The following is a 13,193-nucleotide window of genomic DNA, read 5'->3' on the forward strand; positions in this document are numbered from 1 at the left end:
AGTCGAGGGCGGAAACTGAATCTTGCAAGGGTGCTAAGGTGAGAAATCGAAAGCAGTATAACCACAGAACCATGATTGGCTGCTGGCATGATGGTAACCGAACGAGGTTTTTTGTTATTCAATTGTGCACAAATGGACAATAATAATGCACAAACTGTAATTGTATTTTACCCAAACCCGCACTCGAAATTTCGCATCTTCGTTACTCTTCTATCTGGTGCATTACACATTGCCTGATGAACTAATAGAGCCCTTGCAACCGATACAAGAGTTGGACTAATTTGATCACCTACTTGCATGCAAAGAGAAGGGAGAAGAAATGGTAAGAGAATACAGTTCATTTTATCCAAATAATCATATTATTCCTATAATAAGATCGTAACAAATTCATGAAGGAGAAAATTCCCTTTGCAGGATGTGGGTCTTCTGGTACATACGAAACTCCAGTTGCAAACAGTAGCAATAAATGTCAACTTCAACAATGCGTGGAAACTGAATCTTCTTGTTGAGCACATGATTGATATCCTCATCTAGAAAGCAGAACGCGCCAACGGCAAATACAGTTTCCTTCCTCTTCCGGGCCAGATCCTAAAGCATATTGTTATTTCATAAAAGAGAACAATGGATCATACAATTGAGTCAGAATTGCCAAATGCCAATTGTACATAACAGTGAAAAAGGAAATCGACTGCGTTTCTCTAATCAATTTTAGTTCACATGCCTTGGATGAGTGGACTCTGAATAGCCTAAGACTCTCATACACGCTAATACTAAACTGGATAGCTGCTCCATTAGTGCAAAACCACAACAAGCATGAAAGGAAGTTTCTATTGACTCTTCACTTACCTTTGTTCTGTTTGCCTACATATTCCTCTTTTCCTTCTAAAATCTTGGACACACAAAACTTATGCTGTACAGGTGCATCTGCAAATTCAAGTCCCATGCATGCAGTGCAATATAATAATTGTTCTCTGACTAAAAACAGAGTGATTCCATCAAGCCAGACAAACAACGGACGCAAATGAAGACCGTAAATCAGTTGGCCAGAATCAGGTTTTAACTAAATTTCCCTGTCTTGATAATCAAACATTGTTCTCCACCAATTCAAGCCCCATATCCCACCAAAAAGGGAAAAAGAAAGCTCTAAAGAAAACCATAAATCATCTACTATGAAAATGGAATCGCTCATGCATGTTGAAGATATGGTCTCCCTACAAAAATAAGCAATCTGATAAACAGTGATGGATACTTAAAAGTGCTGAATCTTTCAACAAATAGAAGAATTTTTGCAGAATAACCATATAAATTTACAATGTAAAGAAGGATCAAAATAAAAGATTTTCTGCAAGGGATATTAGGCATCACAGGTTGATGATTTTCTTGTCAAACAATCATACAATTCTATTTGGATAAGACAAGCCTTCATTATAGACAAGCAGCACAAAGTTGATATATCATCTTGCAGAAGACCCTGAGAGAGACCACATCATGTGATCATACTTACCATCAATAAGGGACGAATATCAACTATAACAAGGTTGAATCACCTAGGGACTTCAATCAAATATAGGCTTAATCATAAATGAAGTACAATAAATCACAAATGCAAGTATACAGCTTCATGCACTATTCCTTTTATTCTTTTCCTCCAGCTATCTAATCAATTACCAATTTCAAAACAAATCATAGTAGGTCTAATAATGATGTACCTACATACTCTCCCTCACCTTTATCAAGAATTCACTGCAAACATCTTTCATCATCTTCAACTTTAATGCAATTCTAGGCCATTTCTTCATTTCTTGATGCAATTTTAGCTAACCGGTGTCAATTTTTTGTCATTTTTTAACTTACTATTAAGTTAAAAGAGGAGGGTATTTGCTCATGGATGATAAAACTAATATCTAGGAAATGACTTGTTATAATGAAACTTTTTTCGCTGCAGAACACCAAAACTAGTCTGGAGTTTAGTTGATGAAATGCAAGACATAGATAGAATTTTCAAGGCATAAAAGGTACTCTTGGATTTTTTTGAGAAATTTATTTTTAAGGGGAAAGAGGAGAAACAGTCTTTAATTAGTCAACAACCCATAATGGTGAATCCACAACATATGACTACGTTTGCTAGAACGTGACATGAACTTATTGGCATCCAAATGAGCTTGATCTAATTTTAGTCCTATCTTGTACCTTGTAAACTATATGTTATATGCAGATACTTGATAACTGTATGATGGTAATCATCATTCAAGTTCATATTCATACATTATTTTATGCTAGTATATTTTATGTTAGTAAATATAAAATGTTAGGTGTTCAATGATTTGATTTTCATCAATCAATTGAATATAGTATTATACTTTAATATCTTCACTATTTCTTACAAGATTTCATTTTCATAGTCTCAGACTATCAATTGAGAAATACCAAAATCAACAAAAAAAACCAAAGGTTTGAAACAAATATAACATGCTCTAAAATTATATGACATATTTTATTCGTGTTATTATTTTTCTCTCATTTCTGTTTTCCAGATAACATCCATGTGAATTTGTCTATGGATGAAAATTGACCTGATAACATCCAAAGGTACTGCCTATGGATGAAAATTAACCAGATAACATCCATTTGAATTTGTTTCTGGATCTGAATTAATCCAGATATGGATACAAAATTCAGCATCCAACTATATTTGTATCTGTATCCATATCCATGAAAAAAAAAAAAAGAAGAAAATGCATACATGGATAGACAACTACCCAATCCATATCTGAATATCCAGTAATTTTTGCAATCTATTTAGTCTTGCATAGCTCTCATAAATTTTGAAGGAAAACAAGTAACAATATTAATATGTCTTTAACTTAATTTACTTTCCATAAAGTGATATATTTAATTTGGCAGTTCATAAAGTTTAACAATTGAGTTACATCTGCATTCATATTTGTACTGCAAATAATCCGATTTATATTCATTTCAAACAAATTGGACATAAATTTCAGTATCCAAGTAATATCTGAATCTATTTCTATATTTATAAGCTAAAAACAAATATAGATATAGATATGCTGATATATGATCTGTTTTCAGCCCTGATCAGGCCCACACAAAAAGTCATGGTCCTAAAGTAGTCTAAACAATATATTTGGGTGGAAAAGTTTTAAAGTAGTTTACACGCCATATGTTTGTGCCCAAGACTCTAATGCCAACATAGCTTTCAATCTTCCAACAGAACTATCTAGAAAGTATTCAATAGCGGATACCCACCTCAATTTTCTAGCTGCTTCCATTTTCATAAAGATATGTATTACTCAAGTGAAGAGCATTTGGCTCTTATCAAATAGCAAGCAACCAAATAGTCTATTGAGGATATTTCAAAAAGGTTCTGGAAATCGAGACAGAAGAATATGAAGCACCAAACTACAATTTGGCAACAAACATATGAGATGGGATGTGAAGTACCTCGACCATTCCCTTGAGTAATGAGAAGATCAAGATCTTCATGGCCTGTAGACTATCATTGTTGGAACTCCTTATGCTCTTCTGTATATTACTAACTATGATTTACTCTAGCAGATTAAGAAATAAGCAAAAAATCAAATTGGAACAGTGGGAACATATGATGCTATATGGCAAGAATAAAGGAGGGTATAAGGGTGCTCTCCATACAAGGAAATAGAAGCAATAGGTTTGAACAAGTTAATTCCAGAACTATTAAACTTCTGCAAGGTTGGGGATGACAAGTCATATATCCATTTTAGGCCCCTAAACATTCAAGTTAGACGCATTTAGTGAAGCAGGAACCATGTTACCTTCAAAACCAAGATCACACAGTAGCAAATCCAAACAAGAGAAAATGAGAATGTATTAGCAAAAAGACTTTATCGAGAAATAATATCAAGAACATAATAACCCACAACTTTAGCATGTCTGCGGAAAAGCATCTTCTTCAATATGATTTATAAAAAATGTTCTCTAAACAACTCCTTCCATTCTTAAATAAAATTGCAGAAGACTTTTTGAACGCTCTAGTTGTTTACAAAAGCTTTGAAGTACAAAATAGATTTATTTCTCCGCATTCTTATAGTTGAATATTATAGTTGTGTATTGATCCATTCTAGAAGGCAAGTTTTGAAAACTATCAAAAAGTTGAAAACAATTCTTCATCAAGTATAACCAAACTCATGCATAAATAATTATCTAAAGAAGTAACATAGTATTGAAACATTGAATATTTGAAACTTGCGAAGATTCCTGAAAGCAGAATAACTTAACAATGGAAGAAACAACTATGGAGTTCCATTTAGAAGAGAAGAAAATCCTATGATGCTTTCTTAGTTCGTGAAATTCACCTTCTGGTTCCTAAAGTAGGAATAAGCCTTTTAAATTTGATAGTGAAAGGTGACCAAGACGGCAAAGCCTTCACTACGACGGTGAATAAAGCAACAGCACCAACAGCATCAAACTGTGATAAATGCCTCTCACTTCACAACCTTTATCAATTCTCCCATCATCTTTATCCTAAAACACAAACAATGGAGACATTACTAAGCTACTTGATGATTCTCTTTTAGCTGAAAGCAAATGTGAAAGAGATTAAAAAATGTGTAAGGTGGATGACAAGGACAAGAATGTATTATAGAATTCCATTCCTGACATGGAACCAAACCAATATAGTTTTTTGAAAAGAAAAGGCTAGTCTTGCTGATAAATATGACCTAGAAATGGATAGAACAATATAGAACGTGGAAGAGGATGTAGACTTGTTGCAAAGCAACTGTTGGAGTTACATAACTGTACTATTTGATGTAGAAAGTAAGGGTTAAAGTGCCTATCTATATCTCATTGTAACTGCAAATGTACAGGGCTTACAAGTTATTGGAGTAAAGGTGCATTATCTCTATATTGTGCGCCAATCAAGATTCAAGTTGTATAGTTCACATTGATGAATATCGCTTTGATATGCACTATTACAACTGATGCATACTGATAGGGGTTAGGTACCAAATTATATGGAGGGGTAGAAGGCATATGATGCTGACCTATTATTGTATTGGTATAAATATATAAAAGCTCGATACACCCCTTAACGGATGCATGGTATAGTTTTTGTGTTGATTCCAATTGCATGCAATGCGGTCACCATAGGGGCGTATCAACAAGGTATGGATATAGGGTCTAGTATGAAGATTTAAAATATTTACTATCAACATCAGTAGCATCTCAACAACACTTAAAATTTTTTCATTATATACACCATGTAAATTTATCACAAACTAAAAACTTGAATGCAAGGATCACCGACTGGGAACCAGACCCATGCTGGCGGGCTAATGGTACGAGTCGATACACCCATGTACCAGATCATATCGGGCCCTGAACCGACATGAAAATGGGCAATGAATTGAGGAAAAAAGAGAAAAAGAGAGGGAGGAGGAAGGAAGAGAGAAGGAAGAAATGGGTGGCCGATGGAGATGCCTACAGTGGTCACTGAAGGGCCGTAGAGGCCGCCAAAGGGCCGCTTAGACCTCTCGAGCTCCGCGGTCCGCCGCAAAAGAAATTGAGAAGAGAGAGAGACAGATAGCGAGGGGAAGAGAGGGGAGAGAAGGCAGGGAAAGACGACGGAAAGGCCACCAGATAGCCATCGTGGCTATCGAATGGCCCAAAAACCCCCTCCCCCGTGGCCACGCAAGTTCGAACAAGGGCTTCGCCTCCTCTCTTACTCTCTTTCCTTCTCCCTTACATCGTTTTTGCCGGCATTCCAAATTGAATGTCCGAGCTACATCGGTTAGCGCTGGTACAGTTCGGCACACCCCGAACCGTCCGATTCGATGAACCATGCTTGAATATATGTTAACCATTGTTTGATGCAATGGTAAAAGTCTTGGGCTAACAAGCACAATAGCATGAGTTCAACTGTTCAAGTCCTAAGGCAATGACTTGGTGCAAAAAGACCAAAGGTTAAAACTCTCCCCAATTCATTCGTGATGCCCTAGACCATCCTAAGCCCATAACCTAGGCTCAAACTAGCCTAGACCTTGAACCTAAGGGACCCTAATCCCTACTTTCCCATCTCTTTCCACATAGATACCCTAGCCTCACCACCTTAGTCCAGAGCCCCCCGATGCGCTCTTCTTCTCCTTCCTCTTCTCCTCTTCCTAGCCAAGCCCACTATCATTAATCACCATCCTGCTGCCATCCAGTAATTGCCTCGCTAGCCTCCCTCCTTTTCTCTCACACTCTATCTCCTCTTCTTATTCTTCATTCTTCTCCTCTTCTTCCCAAAGAGTTTAGATAAAAGAGTATAGCTAAAAGGGGAAAAATCAAGCTCACCTTCTCTTTAGATTTTTTGACTTGAGAAAGCAATGCAATTTCAAGCTCAAAGATGGCTCAAAACTAAATGACCCAAGCTTAAGTTGGGTCTTCTCAACTTAAATGAGCTTCAAGCTTGAAAAGTCTCATTTACTCCCTAAATCACTAACAAACATATAAAAACAAGACATTTTGCAAGCTTTCTATCTACATGCCTAAAGACACCCACCACATGCTACTAAGCTAACAAGGGTTTCACAAATACATAACATGGTATTGAAAGCATTACTTCCTTCAAGCCTTACCACACCTTGTCTCTATTGAATCTTTTAAGTTCTTTATCAAGATCGGTCGGTATGCTAACCTAAAACTTTATCCTCCAAAATAATTGAAAATGCTCAAGTACAAGTCTACCCAAAAGCTTCTCAATTGGAAAGAAAGAAAAGAGTTTCAAAAAGCATTTTTATTAAGAAATTTGTTAATGTTTGTTGTCACAACCTCATCCTCAAGATTATAGTGTATGAGAAGTTGATAACTGAGAATATTCAACCTTATCATGATGCAAGCAAAAGAAGAAAAGATCTCCATAGCTCCAACCATATAATTAATCAAAATACTTAGACAAATAAAAGAAATAATATAAAGATTTTATCAAAGGGAGAAATTTTAAGGAGCTAATACAAGAGATGAAAAGCAAGATAAAGACCATTAAAATGTAAACATTCGATTAGTTTGGTACTAATGAACATGGAAGTAAAGAGAAAAGACATGTCATTACTAGCTTAAACATGCAAAGCACTCACTTTTAGTCAAAGAACTATATATATAATAACAAAAATAGGATGATGCCACATCAAAAGTTGGATGATAATAAATGGAACCAATGATTAAACCAATTAGAAAGAAGCATTCACCCCAAATATTTCGAAAAAAGAAAAGCAATCTATACTAAGTTGCAAGAGAGAAAGAGAGAGAGAGTAAAGCTCCAGGTATCAAAACAGAAGTGGCCACAATATAATAGCATGGTGAGGTGAGTACAACTATAAGGACTGATTAATAGTAATTATTGTTATTGATATTGTAGTAGTAATATCAAATTAATAGTAATAGGTACGAAGCAATAAGCACTAATTAATACTAATTATTGTTATTGATATTGTTATTTCTCCATCCAGAGAATTACTACCATTATTGTCATTATTGTATTTATTATATTATATTTATTTTTAGATAGCTAAAGCATAGTATCACATATGCACCCACATATGCAATCCACATACTGCATATGCGCTATGTGGTCCCCTAATCGCCTGCATAATGAAACCACCATTCAAACACTAGATGGAATGGCCATTGATGGCAACTTTAGATCAAAATTTGGCTATGGCAAGCTTTTCGCCATCACAAGATACCCCTATACTTTCCCTATATATTTTGTTAGAAAGTATTTCCATTTCAAAAAATGTCACAAACATACCTTTTAACATAAAAAGAAAAAAACAAAATATTGAAATATTGACCTCAATGCCTCACTTTTTCCATTTTCAATCTGCCTATAAGTAAAATAAATGCCTAACTATATCTCGACCTAACACCTACAACATTTGATATTTAATGGATGAGATCAATAGGAGAAAGCTTGATGAATCTCTATCCCCTTCTTCTCCCTATAGCTCTCCAACAATGAATCATGGAGGCAATACCTATATCTCTTCACTCTACCACCTTCAACCTAAATCTTCTACCTTAATATCCATGCTCTTCCCAAGAAATTCAGCATACTTCTTTTGCCTCTAGACCCTAAACTTGAACTCCACCAACGTTCTCTTTGCATTAGATTGAAGCCACAAGGACAACAAACATTCAATATGGTAGAGTGGTAGAATCCTATATCTCTACCAATAGCATTTTAAGCAAAAAAAAAAAGAGGAAAATTGTTGAAGAAGGGATATTCCATTGCTTCGAGGGGATCAAAACCTCCAAAAAACTTAAGCTGATTTTATTAAATTGATTGCTTATACAGACAGCCCGTAAGGCACTACACATTTATGGGAAATGATTTGGGAAATGTTTTGGGGTGCATGTTAGTGCACATAAACAGTCATACAAGGCCACGTATTTCTGGCTTACCAACTCAACATTCAAATAACCGCACGTGCTGCCCCAATTCCACAATTTACACAAATCCTCTTATGTAGCATGGGATAAGGAAATTCTCACATGCACAAAGCATGTGCCCTATACCATTATTGCATATTTATATATCAAAATTACTCATCCTACAAGAACAAGGAATGCAAACCCACTCATGAAATAGTTTGGCAATCCATGACTCTTCAACTACTAGAAAAGGAGAAAAAAATAAGAAACATATGATCAAGGTTCGCCATCTCAATATCAAAACCCATATCTGTACCATCCTATTACAGTTGTTGCTATACAATACAGTACGAGACAGGGGATGTACCGAACATCGGCATGATACGAGATTGTGTACTTGTTCGCTACCAATATGGTACAGTACGATACGGACCGGTACGGTGAAACTTGTATATGATAGCCAATCCATAATGGATTTAGACTCTCTTTATAACTAAACTTCTACCACAGACCGACCCTAAATTAGGAATTAGAATAAGGGATGTATCAAGGTGCCACCTATTCGGTGGCTTGATAAGATTTACATCATCTAGGCAAAACTTGATATCCTCCAAGGTTTTAGATATCGTGGAAAGGGGAAGGCCTGATCTTTCCATGGAATGGGGGGCCCCGCATCTCGATATTCAAATGGTGGATGTTCTTTCCAAACACTCGAGAGCAAGGTTTGCCATACCGATCAGTATTGTACTGTACCGGACAAATCATGCTATGTCGATATCAAATCAGCATATGATATCAAACTACCGACAGTCAGTACATCTCACCGTCTCATACAATACTGCATATTGATACTGTAATAGGATAGTATCAATACTGAGTCAAGTACCGAAATGACAAACCTTACTCGAGACAGTGCTCCATCCCAACACTCGATGGTGAGATGTCCCACCATCCCACCGATATCTAAAACCTTGCATCCTCCTTCCACTACAACCTTGCTACTTCAGTTGGTCCTCCACTTGGAAGAGCTTTAATGCCAACATCTGTTGCAAGACTAAAGAGAACAGAGGTGAGAGATGGAGACATGGAGGAATTTATGCAAAAATCCAAAAAATGGAGAATTGAGCGAGGGCAAGCTGAGCTTGAGGTGGCCCAAAATTAAATGAGCTAAGGTCAAGCTCGTTGAATACTCTCATATGAGGCTCATATACCCCCTACAACTTAGGAGGACCTTAATTCCCTCCTTTAAAGGGGGTGTAGAGGGAAACACCAAAAGGAAGTAGTTAAAACAACATAAAGCATCTATAAAGAGCACAAATAAACATCCAATACACCACTTGTCAGAAAGTAATCATGAAGAACAGGGAATCTGCAAACTGAAACCATCTTCATATTAGATTTATTAAGAAGCATCAAGGACTATGGATGCAGACTTTTGATGCTCCCTAAGAATGCAAAGATTGATACATAACTGCCCAGTACCAATTGCCCTCATTGCTCATAAGTCTGGCAGCACAATTGAACTTGTCGAAGAGCGAGTGGAATGACAAGAAGCTTGAGACTCATTCAAAAATGAACTGTATATAGGCTCATTTCAATTAAAATAGGGATTGCAATACAACAAGCATAGGTCAGATCCCTAAATAGGGTTGTTCATCTTGCATTCCCAGTTCCGTTCATATCTTTAACATCTTAATACAGTATTAACATAGAATCCGAGAGCAGAGAAGCAGACGTACCCACCATCCACCATGCTTCAATTCAACTGTCACAGTCCTACTGCTGCTTCATCCTCCTTGAAATGCGATCATAGGCATCGTCCTTTCCTGCCTTGTAGAAGGCACTCTTCAGTCTCTCCATTGTAGATGAGCGTAGCACAATCCCCCTGTCAATCATATCCTCAGCATACCTCCTCACCTCACTCAACCTGCCCAAGTCCCTTAGCCCAAGGAGCAGCTCATCAGCACACTCCTCGTCCAGTTGGACGTGTTCCTCCACCATGCAGTTCCAAACCTCGATCGCAGCAGATGGGTCGTACTTGTCAAAGAACATCTTGATGGCAGCAGCGCAGTTGGACAGTGATGGCAGCTGCTCGTTCTTCCTCATCTCGGCAAGGAACCTCTCGGCCTCACGGGCCCTCTTGTTCCTGATCAAAGACTCAAAGATAGTGTTGTAGGTGAGAGAGTCGGGGAAGACACCAAGAAAGGGCATATCGTCAAGCAACTGGTAGGCAGAGTCGATGTCACCGTTGTTAGCGACGAGGGTAATCATGGTGTTGTACATAGAGAGGTTGGGAACAAGCCCGCTGTCGCCGACCATGATGTCCCAGAGCGCGAGGGCGCTGGCTTGGTTATTCTGTTTGATAAGGATGTCAAGGGCGTTGGCGAAGAACTTGAGGCCTGGGAGGCAGTTCTTGGACTTCATGACTTTGAGGAACTTGACGGCCTCGTCGGCCTGTGCGCCGCGGACGAGGGTGGCGAGGAAGGCGTCGTAGGCCGACATGTTGCCGGTGTTCCAACCAACGCGGACCACCATCTCGCCGAAGGTGCTCTTGGCGCGGGCGACGTTGCCCTCTTTCTCCCAGCCCTCGAGGAGGATGGCGAAGGAATCGGCGTCCGGGGCTATGTGGGTCTTGACGCGGTCGAGGAAGTCGGCGGCGTCGGCGGTGCGATCGTCCTGGCGGCAGATGGCGGCGAGGAGGGAATTGACGGCGACGACGTCGGGGGGGACGGCGTAGCGGTCCATAACATCGAAGGTCATGACGGCATCCTTGATGCGACCTGCGGAGCAGTAGGAGGAGAAGGCGGAGGAGAAGGTGGCGAGGGAGAGGGCGCCCTCCTGTTTCATGGAGCGGATGGCGTCCCACATGTTGTCGAATAGGCCATTCTTGCCGAGGATGTCGACCATTAGGTTCCAGGCGTAGGGGGAGTGGCGGAGGGAGAGGCCGGACCACCGGAAGAACTTGACGGCCGCGGCGGGGTTGGAGTAGGAGCGGCGGAGGACGGCCTCCACGAGCTCGGGGAGGGGGGCGATGCCGGAGGCCTCGAGGACGGCCTCCACCTCGCCCAGAGACACGCGGGAGAGGATTGCGCAGAAGGTGTGGACTCGGGAGTCCACGATGTCCTCCGCTGGCGGGGCATCCAACGGGGGCGGCATCGCCTTCGCCGACGCCGCCACGGCAGAGGGAGTGTTCCCAGGGTTTTCGGCAACCTTCGCCGCGATCATTCCAGTCTAGGGTTCCGGCAATCGGAAGGAAAGGAAGGGAGAGTCGGAGGAGAACCTACCGCTCCCAAAAATAATAATAATAATAATTATCTAAAACAATCCGGCGCTTTCTCGGGATTTCAAAATTTTGATTTAATTTTTTAATTTTTTCAATCAAAAAACCAGTACTATCTAATTTATTGTAATATTAATTTATATATTAAAAATTACCATAAAGATGCTAATGTGCCATACACGGTATCAATTTTTTATTAATGTATTATGTTATAAGGATGATGTGCCATTTATGTCATTAAGCATGAAAGAACGTTGTTGGAATTTAGGATAGAAAAGAGACAGAGAGATGGAGGTGGAGAAAGAGATTTTAAGAAAAAGGGTTGAAGAGGACGAAGCTTGAGGTTAGGGTTTTACTAATTTTCTTCTCTCTCAATGATCGCTCAACCATATGTGATAGATGAGGATAAAAGGCTAGTTTTGGGTGTGGAATTGAAAAATCATAGGTTCAAGGCCCATACAATGGCATGGGCAATCACCTCAGCAATAGAATGTTGTTTCTCTTCTCCCTCAGTGGTTCCTCATTGAGCCTCTATCTTGATGGTCCCTTATTGAGTCTCTCCCTTGATGGTCCCTCATTGATCCCTCCGTCAGTTGTCCATCATCAAGCTGTTTGAAGAAAAATCTGAGAAGCTTTTTGCAATAAAAAACAAAGGTAAGTTTTGAAAAAATAATGCCCTACAAGCCAATCGCATATATGATGCAATAAGATATTTATCTTCTAAACTCATATAATTGACATTAATATTATTAATAAATAGATATTTTTGATTCATTATATGCTGCATCTTATTGTTCTTAAGATTATAATAAACCCCATAGGTCTGGACAATGGTTTTAGAGCCGTGATGAGATCACGTCAGTGAAACTTAAATCCTTGATAGCCCTGATCTAAAACATTCCTAGTCGTTGGTATATTGAGTTGGAGATCAATGATATCGGTAAGACTGGCATGTCCTATGTATACTCAGCAATGAGGATGGTTGATCTAACAACCACTTATGTGGTGACACTAATACAAGGATATGGGTGCTCATTAGAGAATGAGTTCACTGAATTAACCTGTGAGAGAATAATTAGATGGGGTCTTATTTATATGTCAACTGATAATTCTCTAGTGGGAGTTATGTAAGTGATCTTTTGACCTGTGGTCACATGGTACTTTGTGTACATGGATCCATATTTTGGTTCACTACATAACTTGGTTCTCTAATCCTTGCGTGGGGTGTTCTAGATATGGTGAAGTGTGCATGGAGGTTGTGAGTGATCAATAAGGGATCAATCACTCCTAATAAGGAGAGCGAACATCCTATGTGATCTCATAGGACGATGATTCTGAAAGTCTTTGGCCAAAGCAGGATAATAATTAGAAAAAGATTTCTAATGTATCATCAACTGAATCATCGCCTTCACATCAAGATACATAAAGATAAGTGATTGGGTTTGATAAATTTCATGCCCACAGCTCATCTGGGATGTTGTTTGACTGAAGGATTGAATTA

The 13,193-nt window shown here is 38.9% G+C and overlaps 1 protein-coding gene across 5 annotated transcripts; it reads right to left on the bottom strand.

Moving 5' to 3' along the window:
* Nucleotides 1-325: 325 nt before the first annotated feature.
* Nucleotides 326-11,715, bottom strand: LOC105060842 (pentatricopeptide repeat-containing protein At5g15010, mitochondrial). 5 transcript variants are annotated; one of them, XR_003798529.2, is made up of 3 exons: nucleotides 10,156-11,715; nucleotides 4,353-4,521; nucleotides 326-588 (listed from the first exon to the last, which is right to left on the bottom strand). XR_003798529.2 is itself a non-coding variant. In XM_073256910.1 (2 exons), the coding sequence occupies exon 1, from the start codon at nucleotides 11,635-11,637 to the stop codon at nucleotides 10,189-10,191; it is 1,449 nt and encodes a 482-aa protein (XP_073113011.1). In that variant the 5' UTR covers nucleotides 11,638-11,715; the 3' UTR covers nucleotides 326-588; nucleotides 10,156-10,188. The 5 variants fall into 5 exon arrangements, 2 of the variants coding, with proteins under 2 accessions (XP_073113011.1, XP_019701439.1); XR_002163248.3 differs by having other exon boundaries at nucleotides 10,152-11,715; XR_012141088.1 differs by lacking the exon at nucleotides 326-588 and adding an exon at nucleotides 617-1,211 and having other exon boundaries at nucleotides 10,152-11,715.
* Between the last annotated feature and the right edge of the window lie 1,478 nt (nucleotides 11,716-13,193).

This window comes from Elaeis guineensis, chromosome 4, assembly GCF_000442705.2.
Source record: "Elaeis guineensis isolate ETL-2024a chromosome 4, EG11, whole genome shotgun sequence".
Lineage (NCBI taxonomy): Eukaryota > Viridiplantae > Streptophyta > Magnoliopsida > Arecales > Arecaceae > Elaeis > Elaeis guineensis.